General features: G+C 42.5%; 3 protein-coding genes across 5 annotated transcripts in view; all 3 read left to right on the forward strand.

Moving 5' to 3' along the window:
* Positions 1-18,428, forward strand: part of rbms1a (RNA binding motif, single stranded interacting protein 1a) — a 312,567-nt gene that overhangs the window by 212,856 nt on the left and 81,283 nt on the right. The gene's annotated exons all lie outside the window — the stretch shown is intronic.
* The window catches only part of pla2r1 (phospholipase A2 receptor 1), an 868,273-nt gene that overhangs the window by 93,461 nt on the left and 756,384 nt on the right, over positions 1-18,428 (forward strand). The gene's annotated exons all lie outside the window — the stretch shown is intronic.
* ly75 (lymphocyte antigen 75) overlaps positions 906-18,428 on the forward strand; it is a 79,126-nt gene continuing 61,603 nt past the window's right edge. For both annotated transcript variants that reach the window (XR_015502373.1, XM_087273307.1), the window contains exons 1-2: positions 906-1,132; positions 6,877-7,245. Coding sequence is in view for 1 of the 2 variants with exons in the window: in XM_087273307.1 (XP_087129433.1) it covers positions 1,042-1,132; positions 6,877-7,245 (460 nt within the window). In the remaining variant the exon portion in view is untranslated. The remainder of the gene's footprint in view (positions 1,133-6,876; positions 7,246-18,428) is intronic.

Below are 18,428 nucleotides of genomic sequence, written 5' to 3' on the forward strand. Positions count from 1 at the left end.
GCTAAAAATTTACAAAGTATGTGGTGAGTGGGACAAATCCTTCATGGTCGCATAAGACAGGGGTTCCCAAACTTTTCAGCCCGCGACTTCCAAAATGACAATGCCAGTAACTCGCGACCCCCAATATCCTCTGAGGTGGTTATAAATACAGAATGCATAAATACTTGCATGCAATGGCACACACACACACACACTAATATGTTATGTATGTGATATTGACATTGCCACCTAATGGCACTGAGGACATCCACATGTTATTGCTTTTGTATGTGTGCTTTTGTAAATAAAATAGTGAAGAAGTACTCCCATTGTAGCTGTGTTATTTAGCCAAGTGCATTCAAGAGCGTATTTTAGTTTTAGCTGGACAGGCTGGGAGATGACCAGCCAAAACCAGCTATGTCAAGCTTAAACCAGGAGGTCAAGCTGGTTTTAGATGGTTTTAGCTGGTCACTTCCCAGCCTATCCAGCTAAAACCAGGCTGGAAATGGCTGGAAACCAGCTTGGAAGTGGCCAAAACCCCTCTAAAACCAGGCTGGTTGACCAGCTAAAACCAGCCAACCATACTAAGCTGGTTTAAACTTGATTTTACAGCAGTGATATCAAACAGAATATATATATATATATATATATATATATATATATATATATATATATATATATATATATATATATATATATATATATATTCTTTCTCTTTCAGAAACTATGTGAAATGTAATACATCTCGTTCTTGTGGCATTGAGTTAATAATAATAATAATAATAATAAAATAAAAGAAATAAATGAAACACCAGACCAGCATCTCATAGGCTGGCTTTTGCGCAATGACGCGCCTGACAGCTGGCCAATCAGAGCAGCCCTTCTTCTGCGTAGCAATAAACAGAAACAGAAAATGTTTCAGGAGTGGCGAGGCAACATCGGTTAAGAGGGATTTTCTGCCACTTGCCAACGTGAGAGAACACAGACCCGGCCTGTGAACGCGTATGTAGTCTGGGAGAAACGCATGACTGCGGCGAAGTGGCGTTGTTTACATTTGTGACTATGTATTGGAGCACGCAGCTGCTGTTTTCCTCTATAATATTCCTACTCTCCGGAGGTCATTTAGGAAGTTGCGCATCTGCTGCAAACAGCGGTAAGTCTGTGTTTCTGTTCGATATCTAATAATGTATATCATCTGTAACATCACACTAACGTATTTGATATGATTATTATTGAACCAGTCTGAAACTCTAAACTTTAAAAGACTTGAATGGCCGTAAATGGCCAGTCTGGTGCGGGGAAGTGCTGTTACCTACTGAAAGCAGGTTGTTTGACTTGAGCTTGTTTGGTTATATAATGTATTCGTGCTGTTCTGGTGTGTTTAATACATTCAGAATTCCAGTTGGGTCATTTATTTCACATGTGTGAGTTTGTGGGGCTGGTGTGTGGTTCACATGCTGCCTGTTTAGAGGCTGGTGGTTGGAAATCAATGTACAGTTTTGTAACTGCACTGAAATATTAACCCACTTCATTGCCTCAATGTAGAACATGGCTCATATCATATCCGCCTCCTGCAAAACACCTCCTCAAATTTCAGTAAGATGTGTGTATGAGAGTGAAAGCATTTCAGCCATTTGCATTACACCATTCTTGACCTTTGGTCTTAAAATAATGAAACAAACCCATACCATATATTTTAAATGTATACTTAAATTTGTGTAGATACTATTTAATGTAGTTAATAAATGTTAAAATTCATATTTACATTATAGTTTACTGTGTTTGTTTTATTTACCCTATGTATAAGTATATAAAATATATGTTAATACCTATTAAACATTTCTGTAACCTATAATAAGCTTGTTTTACTAGTGTTTCAGTGTTTGTTTAGTGAATTTTCTTACGATTTTTTATTTTTCTTACATACAAGAAGTATGTTGTTTATTCGCTCATTCATTTTCTTTTAGCTTAGTCCGTTTAATTATCTGAGGTTGCCACAGCGGAATGAACCACCAACTTATCCAGCATATGTTTTTACACAGCGGAAGCCCTTCCAGCCGCAACCCATTACTAGGAAATATGTTGTTTATATAAATGTAAAACAAAATTAATATTAATAACTAACAAATATCACATGATCTGTTAATAATAAACATAACAAATACAATTAATGTTATTAAAATTGTAAGGATATTAAAAATGTTACTAAAATGTATATGATTTAGAATAAGTTTAATGTAATGTTACATACTTATTGAATAACATGTTGAGACATGCCTTTCCACGTTATTGCTTATACAAATCATTGTTTAGACAAATAGTAATTATAATTGAATCTATTATTAGATAGCAATAGATCAATTTAATCTAGTATCTGTAAATTGTCTTATGTAATCATAAATGTATTTTTATACATTTTATTAAACAACATATTTAAAATAACTTATTAAACCTATAATTAATAAAAAATATGAAATTCTAACATAAGTTTTACATGTTTACACTTAAATCATTTTTTATTATAATTAAATTATATACAATTTTAAACATATATTTTAATAAAGTTTTACTGTACATTTGAGTATAGGATTAATAGAATGCATTACACTGCTTACTTGTTGAATAATAAATGTTTATTCACATACGTATTGAAAAATAGGATTAGATTCAAATGTTTACACATATGCTTTTGCATGTTTATATTTGCAAAGATTTTCATTGCACACCTAAATATGTTATATTGTTCAATATTTTAAATAAACAAACAAACAAACAGCCAGAAGTTGAGTCATATTTCTTAGAGAAATGTCGTTGATGATGTGTTTGTTTTGTTGGGGCTGCAGTGACGGCCCTCCCTCGCCACAGCACTGCATTACTCAAAGAGGCTTTTGTTTCCTGCCTGTTGTTCTAAACAGCAAAGTGCAAAGCAGGGCACAGACACCATTATCACACAACTATGATACCTTTTCAGATGTTGTGCTAAATAAATTCAGAGTTTATTTACTGTAAATGGTCGTCAGTGTTGCATAAAAAATAATAACACGCTGCTTAATCGCATCGATTCGAGACATTCTGCACGCGTGGATATGTGTAAAAAAAATAAGAAGTGGTTAGCATTTTTTAAAATGTGGTTAACATATCACATGGTTATCAAGACCTCTCTGTGATGTCTGTGAAAAGGCTGTGTGAGGACTCGTTAATTATCTTTATTTTAGTTAAAACATTGATTCAAAGCAGACAATGGTTGTAGTTAGTGTCTTCTCATGTATGGCTAAAAGTTATTGTGGTCTTTTTTTTTTTTTTTTTTTTTAAATCATTCAGTATTGATAATTATCAAAATAAATCTCTCTTTTTTTTTTGTTTGTTTGTTTAAAGGCATATTTTTGTTTCTGGTTGTTGTAATTTTCTAAACATCCAGACATTTAATTGTTCATTTAAACCACATTTTTTATTGTCAAAATGTGATAAACACATCAACCAAAATGAACATTTCTTAAATCTAAATAAATAAATAAAAAAAAAAAGCTAATATCTTTTTTTTCCCACTGATTTTGATGATACAAAGCCACATTTATGTTCAATAAATCAAACACATCTGTAAAAATGTAAGTATTCAGAATTTAATTTTATTTCACAACACGGTCATCCGTAACCACAATCATACATTTACAATTACTAACTTGCCTGTATACAAAAAATGCTAGGTTGTTGTAACTCAACGTTGGGTCAAATATGGATATAAATAAGTGTAATTTGAACTTAATGTGAAAAATTTGCCTAACGTTGGGTTTGTCCATATTTGACTTCACGTTTGTTTACGACAACCTAGCGCCAATTTTAGATTGTAGGTAAATCCATGCATGTAGCACCTCACTATTACCATGTTGAAATGTAAAAATCTGGTTTCAATGGTAATTGTATGATAAACAAAATCTTGAATACATGAAGTAGAAATATAAATGAACTAACAATGTGGCTTAACAACAACAACATTTACTGTAATTAAACTCCATTACTTGCTATTTATACATATCTACCTTAATATTATGTCATACAATTCATATTTATTATGTATAATCCCGCCACAATACCACAACAGACTTTTTGGTACTACAGTAAATCTGTGGTAAATTTGTAAAAAGGCACAGTGTTTGTCTTGTCTGTGTTAATCAGGTTTCAACAAATTTTTTTAAGTTATACAAAGTTTAACTTAATATTTTTATTCCGTTTGATTGACTAGAAGCTGACTTAAGTTGAGATAACTAGAAAAGTTAATTTGGTTAAACCGAAAAAGTAAAGCAGCAAGAATCTTTTACAGTTTGTCAGTATTGTTGAAAGCATTGGCTTTAAACAAAATCATGAATATATATATATATATATATTATTATTATTATTATTATTATTATTATTATTATTATTATTATTTTGCTAAATTCAAGCACTTCTCTTCGGCAGTTGGTCATGTAAACAAACCTAAACTTGTGCAAACAAATATACCGCGTGGCAAAGTACACTGCAAAAGAAAAAAAAGTTGACTCAAGTCACTTAACTTAAAATTTTATGGCAACAAAATTTTGGACATTTTTTGAGTTGACTCAGCTTTTGAGCCAATTAAAGCACTTGACTTTAAGTTGATTAAACTCAAAAATGTCCTAAAATTTGTTATTTTTTTGCAGTGTAGTTCTGTGAAGTATGAAACGTATCAAACATGTATTAGCATTTTATCGAGGGAAAAAGAGTATTACAATAACTTTCATTGTCTAATTATCACCTGATATTATCATCTGTAGTATAATATAGTATAATACTTTTCTTCAATGTCATCTGCTCATCAGTAATGATCCAGAATCTAATTTATACAGTGGTCAAGAGAGCTCAAATGCACTGCAAGTTAAGAAAATGCCAGCAAATAGAAAAAAAACAATAATTTAGAAAAACATCTTTATCATTTTATCAACATCCATGAATGCAAATTCTCAAAAAACATCTAAATATAGAAATGCACTGTAAAAAGCGCAGAACACAACAGATTATTGTTGGCAACCACAAAAATCAAACGAGTCTGCGGTGTTGGGGGTATAACATGGCATTAAATAACATGAATTGCTCTTTACTAAAAATATACTAACAACAAATATCTGTACGATCAGGACATTAAAAAAAAAAACAAAAAAAGGCTCTCGGCTCAGATCTTCAACAACACCAATGACCCTAACAGGAAGTAGTCGGGTTTGTCACTTTTTTTGTGGTCCTCAAAACATTTCCATTGTGACCTGCACTGTTTAGCTTGTTTCTGTATTTGCATGTGTTGTGAGATTTTGTGTGCACATGTATTGTGAAACTGATGAAAAATTATTTTGTTAGAATTTTTCTTTATCCAGATGTTTTTGGCAGTACATTTGAGCTTTAAACCTAGAGCTGAGCGATTCATCGAAAAGTAGTCAAAATCGCCATTTAACATCTAAAATGGATCTAACTTTTCCAGGTCAATTTTTTTCAATTACTTTCCCTACGGTTGTGGAGTCACGTGACCCCACTCTGTTAAGGCTGAATTACATTTATTATATTATGATTTATACTTATTATATTATTCTAATATAATGCTTCTGCTAAGGACACGAGTACAGTCTGGCGCAACCTTCGCATGCCCGTACACCTCTCAAACAAATTTTCTTGCATGTCACAATGACACATCAGTTTGGTAGCGGTGACAAAGGTGGGCAGTGCAAAGAACTGCGTTTTAGGCAATGTGTATTTTAATTTTAGTTGTTCAGCATTGGTGTTGTTACATTCCGACCAGTCTAGGGTTGGTGGGAACAATAACAAGTGTAAATAAACAAAGAAATAAACTCAATTACTCATTTTAGGGTTTTCCCCTTCTCCAGTCCCAACCAATGACTGTAAAAAGGTCCCAACTCACAATAATCCCAATGCTTATCAAGTAGTAACAAGATTTATTATTTTCTTAGACAACAAAGATAGAAGCATCTCTTCGGAAGGGAATCCAGGCCAAAATAATAAACAAAAAGACAGCTAGTTTGCGGGGAAATAATTCTAACTTACCTGCTCAAATAAAAGTACCCCAAATAAAATTACAGCAGACCCCTCTTTCTCCCTCGCTGCCACAAACCAGGAGAAAACGTTTTAAAGTAAATGGCGATTCCCAACCTACCGCTTCTGTTTCCAACCAAAATAATATATATATATATATATATATATATATATATATATATATATATATATATAATCTGTGAAAAGCAAACAGGCTCAGATTCAACAGCGAGCCGTTTCGAAAAGAATTACATTTTCAGTAAAAGAAATCGATCAATTATCATGCCAAGTCAACCAACAATCTGGGGCAGGAGATAGGAGATGCTCGGAACAACAACGGCGGCAACGACGACGGAGATTTGCGACCTGCACCGAGCAGAAAGATCTCTCCATTGTTCCTCTCCTCCAGCTTATATACGCTCTCACTCGCAACACAGCTGGACCGCAATCAAACGCAGCTCTAGAGTGAGAGAGTGAGTGAGAGAGAGAGAGAGAGAGAGAAAGCTGCCCAATAAATAATCATAGATATTAATAAATATTAAAAAGTGTCCAATAAATAATCATAGATATTAGATGTGTTTACCTTAATTATTTTAAAATCAAGTAATCCATTCTACATTCAAAAAAAATCTCTCACTTGTAATATGTAAGCATGTTTACTGTACAAAACTTGTCAGTGAACAATGAGGACAAAATAAATAAATAAATTAAACAAAATAAATAAAAAAAATTATTGTTCTTTAATCATACTCAAGATAAAATGTCCAATTAATCAGGATTTCCCAGCCTTATTTTGGCCTCTATATTATTTTAATGAATTATTGTAATCTTCTTTTATTTACACAGGAGATGACACTTTCAAAATTCAGCACAGTACCGATGGGAAATGCCTCCTGGTCCAGAATGGAGCCTTGAAGTTGGGGAATTGTTCATCCGTCCCGGCTGTGTTATGGAAGTGGGGATCAGCGCACAGGCTTTTCCACATGGAGTCCTCCATGTGTCTGGGCCTGGAGGTGCGAACCAAAACGGTGACCCTGTTCAGCTGTGACTCTACTGAGATTCTGCGCTGGAAGTGCTATGAGGATGTCATCTACACTGAATACCAAATGAAACTCAGCGTTGGGGCTGGTGAATCTGTAATTGCCAAAAGAGATGGACAGGACACTTGGAAAAGAGAAGGGAGCACGGATAACATCTGTCAGCGGACGTATCGAAGTAGGATTTTACTATTTTACTACCATTTGGGAATAATTATGATTTTGTTTCATCTTTTTTGAAAGAGGCTGTATTTATTTGATCAGAATAGACTTTCAAAAATAAAACTGTCACTAGGACAATATCTATCTTTTCAAATTGTAGGTACTAATGAGTACATTTCAAATGCCAACAAGGTTGCCATGTAGACACTGAAAGTGAGAATGTATATCACAGCAACATATTTTACATTTATATTTATTTAAATCATCTCTTTTGTGGAAAAGCTTAAATTTCAGCAATCAGTAGAAGTCTTTAGATATTATTTATTATAGGTTATACAAAAATGCAGTCACTTTATTTTGACGGTCCATTTGTTGAATTTAAGTTACATTGCATCTACATGTCAACTAATTCTCATTAGATTATAAGTAGACTGTTAGGTTGGGGTTAGGGTTAGTGTAAGTTGACATGCACTTGCAAACGTTCGAGGTTACAGAAGTAACCCTTCGTTCCCCGAGGAGGGGAACGGAAGTGCCATGAATGGGAGGATTCGGATCAGAAGCCGCTTATCTGGAGAGTATTGAACGGGCCAATGAATGAAATTAATTGGCAGCGTAAGCTTGCGCAGGTGTGCGACATCTGCAATCATCTCAGCATATAAGCACACCTGAAGCCAGCAGACGCCATCCTTTTAAGCTGAAGAGACTTTCAAACAGCTAAGGGACAGTCATTATGGCGACGGAATGGCACTTCCGTTCCCCTCCTCGGGGAACGAAGGGTTACTTCTGTAACCTCGAACGTTCCCCTTCGGTTGGGGAACTTCAGTGCCATGAATGGGAGAATATGGAAAGCGCCATAATGACTGCACCTTACCAACACCCCCGATGAGGAGATAGTCAAGCAAGCGTGACGCACCCACATCATGGGGGGCGCGGTCCTCCAACGTGTCCCTGGCCCTAATTTATCCTACTTCAACAGAAGTTTTACGGATTTAGATATATTTTTTGGGAAGTCGTGAGCATCTAGATAATTCTAGGAAATACGACAGTACGTTGGGAAGCGTGCAATCCCGATAGGGAGGACGCTGCGGAGGCCATCCGTTACCCAAGGGGGGGATAGATGGCAGAATTTACCTATGGACTAGCCCTAAAAAGGGGGAGTACGCATAGCAAAGAGTGGTTAGCGGAGAGGGAAGACACGGGTCCGCCCAGGGGGGGGACTTAACCGTGGCGGAATAAGCATATGGGATCGCCTAGTGGGGATCACGCATAGCAGGCACCTATACCCAAAACGCGGGCTGACCAGCGGGCAGACCTACAACGTAGTGGGCCAGCAAGTGACTCCTCCGCCGAGTCAGTGCTGGGGGCCACGGAGGAATCTGCAGGGCTCACCTGACGGGGAACTTTACTGACAGATAAAAAAGGCGCACGTACCTCCGTGTTAGGGAGAATGGCGCAGCAAGCGTGTTTCAACACCCTACCGAGTTGTCTCCTCAATCACCAAAGGGTTACCTAATACCCTTGAGGAAACCGGCTCCACTCGCAGATTGTAAAACCTTGCAAATGTGTTGGGTGTCGCCCAGCCCGCAGCTCTACAGATGTCTGTTAGAGAGGCGCCGCGTGCACGCGCCCAAGAGGATGCAACGCTCCGAGTGGAGTGTGCACGTACTCCCGGGGGACACGGCTGACCTCGACTCGAATAAGCGAGTGAAATGGCATCCACAATCCAGTGGGATAATCTTTGTTTCGATACGGCACTTCCCTGCTGCCGACATAACAGACAAAGAGCTGCTCAGATGATCTAAAATTCTGAGTACGGTCCACATAAATGCGCAGAGCGCGAACTGGACAAAGTAAAGAAAGGGCTGGGTCTGCCTCCTCCGGGGGCAGCGCTTGCAGGTTCACTACCTTATCTCTAAAGGGGGTGGTAGGAACCTTGGGCACATAACCGGGGCGGGGTCTCAGGATAACGTGAGAGTAATCCGGCCCGAATTCCAGGCACGAGTCACTGACCGAAAATGCCTCCAGGTCCCCGACCCTCTTGATGGAGGCCAACGCAACCAGCAGAGCTGTCTTCAGGGACAGAAATCTTAGAGATACTGATTCGAGTGGCTCAAAGGGATCGGATCGCAGACTCGTGAGAACGAGGGCGAGATCCCAAGAGGGCATGAGAGGGGGGCGAGATGGATTAATTCGCCTAGCACCCCTAAGGAACTGGATGACCAGGTTATGCTTTCCCACGGTGCCGCCAGCTACCGCGCTATGATAAGCGGAGATGGCGGCCACGTAAACCTTGAGAGTGGAGGGCGACAGCCTGCTGTCCAACTTCTCTTGAAGGAAAGAGAGCACAACACTAATCTGGCAATTTCGGGGGTCTTCTCTGCGAGAGACGCACCATTCAGTGAATAGACTCCACTTCAGGGCGTAGGCGCGCCTCGTGGAGGGGGCTCTAGCCTGAGTGATGGTATTAACCACCACAGTCGGTAGGTTACCCAAGTCTTCCTCGCGTCTAGGGACCACACGTGGAGGTTCCAAAGATCGGGGCGAGGGTGCCAGATGGTGCCCTGTCCCTGAGAGAGTAGGTCCTCTCTCAAAGGGATCCGCCAGGGGAGGGCCGTCGCGAGGAGTGAGAGCTCTGATATCCAGGTCCGGTTGGGCCAAAGGGGCGCAACTAGCAGAACCTGTTCCTCGTCCTCCCTGACCTTGCACAGAAACTGCGCGAGCAGGCTCACTGGGGGAAACGCATACTTGCGCATGCCCCGAGGCCAGCTGTGGGCCAGTGCATCCGTGCCGAGAGAGCCCTCGGTCAGGGAAAAAAACAACTGGCAGTGAGCGTTCTCGGGGGAAGCAAACAGATCGATCTGGGCCTCCCCGAATCGCCATATCAGCTGAACAGACTCGGGGTGGAGTCTCCATTCTCCAGGGCGTAACAGCTGTCGTGAGAGCGCATCGGCTGCACGATTGAGCGTGCCTGGGACGTCAATGGCGCGCAGCGATTTCAGCCGCGGGTGACTCCAGAGGAGCAGACGGCGGGCGAGCTGAGACATGCGGCGAGAGCGCATACCCCCCATGCGGTTGATATACGCCGCTGCCGCCGTACTGTCCGTCCTGACCAGCACGTGTTGCCGCTCCAGCACCGGTAAAAAGCGGTGGAGAGCGAGGAACACTGCCAACAGCTCTAGGCGATTGATATGCCAATGCAGCTGGGCACCCTTCCAGAGGCCCGCAGCCGCATGCCCGCGACACACGGCCCCCCAACCCGTGTTGGAAGCGTCTGTTGAAACAACAACATGGCTGGACGCCTGTCCTAGAGGCACACCGGCCTGTAGGAACGAGGGGTCGTTCCAAGGGCTGAGGGCGCGGCGACACAGCGCAGTAACCGAGACCCGGTGTGTGCCCGCGTGCCATGCGCGTCTGGGGACCCGATCGTGAAGCCAGTGCTGAAGTGGTCTCATATGGAGCAACCCGAGCGGCGTGACGGCGGCTGCGGATGCCATATGCCCCAGGAGCCTCTGAAAGAACTTCAGTGGGACCACTAGTTTGCTGTCGAGCTCCCTCAGACAGTTCAGCAACAGGCGAGCGCGTTCCTCGGAGAGGTGCGCTACCATGGTGATCGAGTCCAGCTCCATCCCGAGAAAAGAAATCCTCTGCACGGGGGCGAGTTTGCTCTTTTCTCGGTTGACCTGAAGCCCCAGTAGGCGGAGATGCCGAAGCACCTCGTCCCTGTGCATAATCAATTGCTCCCGCGAGTGGGCTAAAATCAGCCAGTCGTCGAGATAACTGAGTATGCGAATGCCCGCGAGCCGAAGGGGCGCTAGGGCACCCTCCGCGAGTTTGGTGAAGACCCGCGGAGACAGAGAGAGCCCGAAGGGGAGGACCTTGTACTGCCACGCTCGACCCTCGAACGCAAACCGCAGAAATTGGCGGTGGCGTGGAAGAATGGAGACATGGAAATACGCGTCCTTCAGGTCTATGGCTGCAAACCAATCCCGAGGACGAACGCATTGGAGAATGCGCCTCTGCGTGAGCATTCTGAACGGCAGCTTGTGCAGACAGCGGTTCAAAAAGCGCAGATCTAGGATTGGCCGTGACCCACCGCTCTTTTTGGGTACGATGAAGTATGGGCTGTAAAACCCACTCTCCATCTCGGCTGGAGGAACCGGCTCGATTGGACCCTTCGCCAGGAGGGCAGCAATCTCCTCTCGCAAGACAGGGGCGGACAGGGGGTTGACTCTGGAGAAATACACGCCCGTAAACTTGGGGGGCCGTTTCGCGAACTGAATCGCGTAACCGAGTCTGATTGTGCGTATGAGCCACCGCGAGGGGCTGGCCCGCGCTAACCAGGCAGGCAGAGCCCTCGCTAATGGAGTCATCGCTACAATCGCTGACGTACCAGCGGTGGGGCAGCGCGGAGTGGGTGTGCTGATCCGGGAAGCACGAGGGTCCCGCGGAAAAGCTGGAGGAGAGCGATTCGCTCTGGCTCCGCACCCTGACTCCGGAGAGGGGGCTGGAGGGCTGAGGGAAGGGAGACCGTCCCCCCTGCGCTCGTGAGCCACTGGCGAAGCACGTAGAGTCTGCGAGCCGGAAGGCAGCGCGTCCCGGACTGGCAGAACTCGTGCAGTCACATCCGGGGAAGGGAAAAAGTGCTCTTTTACTGATGTTTTGGTGGCACTGAAAAGTACCGTTGTTATCGGGCCCCGCCCTCCAGCGGGGAAAGAGCAAGTTTCCTCTTCTCCGGATGGCCTGTCTCAGGGACGCTTCGCGGTCCGTTTGCCGGACTTAACGGCGCCCTGGGCAGGAGGGGCTGCCTGCTTTCGAGGTGAACGCCGCGCCCGCTTGGCCGGAGGCGCAGGCGGGGGCGGGGCAGCACTCGTTGGCGGGCGCCCTCGGCGAGGAACAGCGGAGGTGGATGGCTCGGCGGGCGGAGCGGGCTTACGGCCACGCCGATAGATGACATTGCCCATCGCATCCGACTGCTCTTTCACCGCCTTGAATTCCTGGGTGAATTCACCGACGGTGTCGCCGAACAGGCCAGCCTGGGATATGGGCGAGTCAAGAAAGCGAACTGTCAACGTCGCGCATATCGGCCAGGTTTAGCCAGAGGTGGCGTTCCTGAACCACAAGTGTGGACATCGTCCTCCCCAGCGCACACGCGGCGGACTTAGTAGTCCGAAGAGCATAGTCGGTCGCGGTGCGCAGCTCATGTAATAAGCTTGGGTTGGACCCGCCCTCGTGCAGCTCGGCCAGCGCCTGCGCTTGGTAGCGCTGGTAGGTGGCCATCGCGTGCAAAGCAGAAGCAGCCTGGCCCGCAGCCTTATAAGCTCTGGCTCCGAGGGAGGCAGACAACCTACAAGCTTTGGACGGGAGGCGGGGCAAACCCCGCCACGTAGAGGCGCCGCGCGGACAAAGATTGACCGCGATAGCGCGCTCCACTGACGGGATCGCCTCATACCCCCTGGCAGCTCCGCCGTCAAGGGCGGTGAGGGCGGAGGCACTCGCAGCACGGGCAGAGAAAGGTGCCCTCCAGGACTGCGTGAGCCTATTGTGCACTTCCGGGAAGAAGGGGACGAGAGGCTTCGAAGGCTTCGCCTTCTGGTCCTCTACGTAGCACCCATCTAGTCGGTCCGGCCGCGGAGCTGGGGGATAAACCATCTCCAACCCCACGGCCGAAGCAGCCCGGGAAAGCACGGCTAACATGTCCGCTTCAGGATCCGATTTGACAGCGCTCACCTGCCCGGAGGGGGCGAGCGGGTCCGGATCTTCGTCAGACAGTGAAAGCCCACCCTCCGATGCCGCGGAGGACATCTGATCTCCGGTGTCAGCGAGTGTGAGAGCTACCATCTGGTTAGACGGATCACTCTCACCACCCGAAGCTTGGATGGAGCGCCGTGAGGAGCGAGAGGTCCGCGAGCCCGTGGGCGGCGGATTAGCTCCCGCTGAAACCCTCAGATCTGCCCGAGCGCCCGCTGCTTTTTTAGAACAGGAGGCAACTGGGGTGGCTCGCTCTCTTGCGAAAGTTAGCCGCGATCTTAGCTGTGCAACGGTCATGGCATCGCAATGACGACATGAACCGCCCGCGAGCACCGCATTAACATGCTGGACCCCCAAACATGCAATGCAGTGATCGTGTCCATCATCCGGAGACAGGAAACCCCCGCATCCAGAAACGCACAGTCGGAGCGCCATCCTGAAAAGGACGTGCTGCACGACTGTGTTGCTCTTTTAGGAAAGTTGCAACTATACGCACCGCTCTGGAGGACCGGACCCAAAGAACCGCAGGCAAGGGAGTAACCCAGCTCGACCGTCTGCCACCGCGAAGACCCACTCTGGACCGGGAGACACACTCGTTCGCTCTGAAGTGCTGATCAGCAAGAGGAACCCTCATCGACTCACTCAGAAAGGATCTGAAGCGAAAAGGATGGCGTCTGCTGGCTTCAGGTGTGCTTATATGCTGAGATGATTGCAGATGTCGCACACCTGCGCAAGCTTACGCTGCCAATTAATTTCATTCATTGGCCCGTTCAATACTCTCCAGATAAGCGGCTTCTGATCCGAATCCTCCCATTCATGGCACTGAAGTTCCCCAACCGAAGGGGAACTTTCCTATACTCAGTTAAATGTCTGTTGAAGGAGCAGTATATTATAGAATATAATATTATAGAAATTTGCTGTGGTGACCCCATATTAATAAAGGGAATAAGCCAAAAAAGAAAATGAATGAATGAATAAATGAAAAATTGCAGAAGGATCATATGATAGTAAAGATTAATAGCACTGAAAATTTAGCTTTGTCATCAGTTCAAATTATTGCTTTTCAGCAGTTTTTTTTTTTTTTGTAATCAAATAAATACAGCCTTGGTAAAAAAAAAAAAGCTTACAGACAGACAGACAGACAGACAGATAGACAGTAGAGCTGCACAATTAATAAAAAAAAAAGATTGCAATCTCGATTCGACCCCCTAGGCGATCTTAAACCAGCATTTCTACGATTCTGCCAATCATATTTTCAAGTTCTGGAGAGAAACAAAGGCGGCTGCACGAGTCTTTTCATTGTTTTACAAACGTTGCTCAGCGACATGGACACCTCCAAATGATGTTGAAAGTGTCACATACTGTATTTATAAGGTATAATTCACCCAAAAATGTCATTTTTGCCTTCATATAATGCTGTATTCGCGGCTGGGAAATCCCACATGACATGAGCTGCTGACTGCGGGCGCGCGTCTACTTTAGTGAACAGAACCTGCATATGCTGTGAATAATAGGTAATAAAGTTTTAAAAAATATTCAGTTTGTGGCACAGAGTGATCGTTTGAGAGCCTTGTGCGAAGTATAGACAGCACTTAGCAGTGAAAATGAAACCGATAGCTTGCACGTTATTTAAATAATCATATCACGTTTTAGAGTTATAAATGCGACAAGCATTTGATGTGCTTTTTCTTTCACAGTGAACACACAGTTGTGCATGAAAATACATGTTTACAGTGTCAGTATAACTCCTCGAGCGTATATAATGTTGATTTTACCAGTAAATTAAATGGTCTAATAATGTTCTCTGTGATAGATGATACTTGCAAGCATAGGCCTATATCTCAAACAAAATTCAACATCAGAAATGTTATAAGTAGAATATAATTATTTATAGAAACCAGTAGACCTACACATAATATTAATATTGTTGTTTTACCATATGTTTGACAATAAACAATAATCTAATTTTAAGCTTTATTTTACATCTACAGAATCGTGATCTTTATTTTAGGCAAAAAAATTGCGATTCTCATTTTAGCCAGAATCAAGGAGCTCTGATAGATAGATAGATGGATAGATAGATTGAGAGATAGATTGATAAATAGATTGATTTGCAACAATGTTCTTATTTATTTAAGTATCTAGTAGTTTTGTGGTTTCTGTTTTAAATGTGGATGGATAAAGTAGGGCTGGGTGATGAAATCAGTATCGGTATTTATTAAAGCTGTCAATCGATTAAAAAAATTAACTAATTAATCGCACCTTTTTAAAAATATTAATCGCGATTAATCGCATTTAAAATACTGAAACTTGTAATTTTGGCTATTCAAATGTAAAATTTAATGTAAACGCAAGACAAAAATTATTTAAATTTTAAATATAATTGTTTATTAGAATTCAAATTCAAAATATAATTGTTTAATAGAATTTTTGTTTAACTTGTAACACAGATTTCTTCATGTAAACAACATACCCACAATAAACCATCAAGATCCTGGCTTGAAAGGATCCCTCCTAGCTCTTCAGGTAGCCTATGTCGCGCGCAACTCACCCCCACCGTCCTTCAGGTATGTCTCGCGCGAACACGCCCCTACTCAGATACGTTGCTCACTTCACCCGTTACCTCTCAACGGGCCTGACACAGACACAACGCGCTGCAGACATTTTGGCCCCAATGGCCTTTCATACTGGAGCGATTCCCTTCAGATTCAACACGCATGATCACGTTCATCAAATTTGCTTAAACTAAGCGTCCTAAAGTATTACTGTATTTCACAAGGATTCTGACACAACAACGCGAAGCGTACGCTTTCGTTGCGTTTAATGAGGAAACACGCTAAACTTGGAGGGCTCATGCTGAAAGGCAGAGTAATGCCCTGTTTTTGACAGCTCGCGACTTCACCAGAGACTTTCTGAGTACATTCACATAAGACACCAATACTCCGACTTTAATATGATTAAGATTATACTCTTATAAAAATTCTACTGTATAGCCTAAGCAGTGATTTTATTACCTTAAAGGAACACCGAGTCTCGAAATGCGGAGGATTTTCTTTCTGTTCGCCATGCGGTATCAACTTACAACAGAAGTCGAAAGTTAAAAATGAAACACCCGTAATTGCATGAAACTCTGGAGAGCCTGGTGATGCAACTAATTGTTTTATATTGGAACTTGCCTTCAAAAAGTGCTTCCTTGGTCTTATCCACATTTCTTGCATGTTCAACACACATCCACCACAACAGGAAGTAAAAAAAAACCTGCAATTGCGTTAATTGGGTTAATTTTTTTAATGCGTTAATTATTTAAAATTAATCGCATGCGTTAACGCACTAATTTTGACAGCGCTAGTATTTATTGAACGAACACTTTTCAATAACGATAAAAAAGTTTGCTATGAAGGCTATAGGCTGCTGAGTGTGTGCCTTGGAAGAAATGCCAATAAGCATGTCATTTTCAAAAGAGGTGTGTGACTTTCACTACACGCACATAAGCCCCGTTTACACTAATGTGTTTTAGTTTGAAAACGCATAAGTTTTGCTACGGTTACGCCATCCGTCCACACTACGCCAGAGTTCTCGAGCGCCGAAAACGGAGCGTTTCGAAAACGCTGGAGAGGCCGTTTTCATTCTGAAACGCTGCTGCTCCGTCTCAGTGTGGATGATGGAAAACGGAGACATCTGAAAACGGAGGCGGGGCTGCAGACATTCGCCTCTCTGATTGGGGCTTTTCCTCAATATTAAGTAGCCTAACACACAAAGTTCAGTCCTGCATCCTCTCCGTGTAAGTTCAGACTTCGCAAGTTTGATCAAGGCTGCAGTCTCTTCTTCTCAGTTTGATATGGAAAACAAACTATACCGAGGACACGGGTAAATCTTCAAAGGGAACAGTGTACTGTATAACTTCATTCACATCACCCTGGCTACGTTGTTTCACTTTCTCAACAATAAAATGTAAACATGATATAAGGAACTGCCTATTTTCATTTTAATATTAACAACTAAACAGACAGCAGAAATGTTGAGGCGTCGTGCTGCATATATGAGCGTCATCTTCACTGTGTGGATTTTTATAACAAAACGGAGCCGATAACAACTGCCTCCTTTCAATTTCAGTGAAAATACGAAACCCTCTCTTTTGCTGAATATCAGTTATAATAATCGATAATGGCCATTTTAAAAGTATAACATACAATAAGTTTATACATTATAGGAAATTAAGGCAAGCGATCAGTCAATATACAGAATGTACATGCTTACGTTAATCATTAACTTATCTTTGCGCTCAGCCAAAACACGTTACCTGAGAACAAGTGATAGATTCCAGTGACTAAAGTCAGGGAATATGTCGTTAGATACAGACAACAAGATGAATGAAATACCACGTTTAATAAATATAGTGAGATTAGATCCAGCGGGAGATGCTTGATGAGAAGTCCGACTAGCACAGCTCTCATCTGGGTAGTTTGGCTGCAGCGCTTGCCTGAGAGTGTGTGTGTGGTCACGTGATGTGCGTTTTCAGCGTTTTGGTGTGGACGGAGAGCAGTTCAGAAACGCTGGGTAAAACGCGAGTGTGGACGCGGATCGTTTTCATTCTAAAACGCCGTTTTAAAACTAAAACGCAATAGTGTGAACGGGGCCATAGTGTGCAAGTGACGCACATGTGACGTGTGCATTATCTAGGTATTCCTAGGTAAAAACGTCTGAACATTCGCACCCCAATTCATGTAAATAGAGCTATCCAATTTGCTTTACACTTGGAATATGCACATTTCAGTAATAACGGCTGACTCATTATATCAGACAAACACAGCGCATCCAAACACTGCAGTGCTTTTTACTTTTCTCCATAAACTTGCATCAGAGCTACAGCAATGGTTTATCCGCTTGTCGTTCTCTGAGAAAAGGGATGATAAGACAAAATAACAACACATGCGAAAACGAGTGCCAGATAGCAGCAGTGTAGAGATTGTAAATAAAAAAGGATGTAAGGATGTCGCCAGAGTGGCTTTTTGGTTTCTTTTCTTGTGCATCCAAGCCACTAGCATCTGAAAGATTTTTTAGCCTAGGAGGTTATATAGTCATTCAACTTCACAATTTGTAGTGTTACAGTATGTATTTGAATCAAGATGGTTAGTTCCTTTACTTGAAAGCTCAGATTTGATTATCATAATTTGTTTTGTTTACAGAGTTTGAGGTTTACTTTTATCATTATTATTATTATTAACACCTTACAGTTACTTTGTATTTTAATTAACACATTTTTTATTGGGTTTAAGAGTCTCTTTAACTTTAAAAGAGATGAGATATTTTGTTTAAATATTTTTGTTTTTGTCTATTGAAACTATTTATCTTAGTAATGTTGGTAAATTAAAGTTGTCAAATAAAAAAATCGTAATATTCCCAAATGTATTGTAAAAATTTTAATTAATTCTCGATGTATAGGATGATATG

This window comes from Danio rerio, chromosome 11, assembly GCF_052040795.2.
Source record: "Danio rerio strain M-AB ecotype USA chromosome 11, GRCz13ab, whole genome shotgun sequence".
Taxonomy (NCBI): domain Eukaryota; kingdom Metazoa; phylum Chordata; class Actinopteri; order Cypriniformes; family Danionidae; genus Danio; species Danio rerio.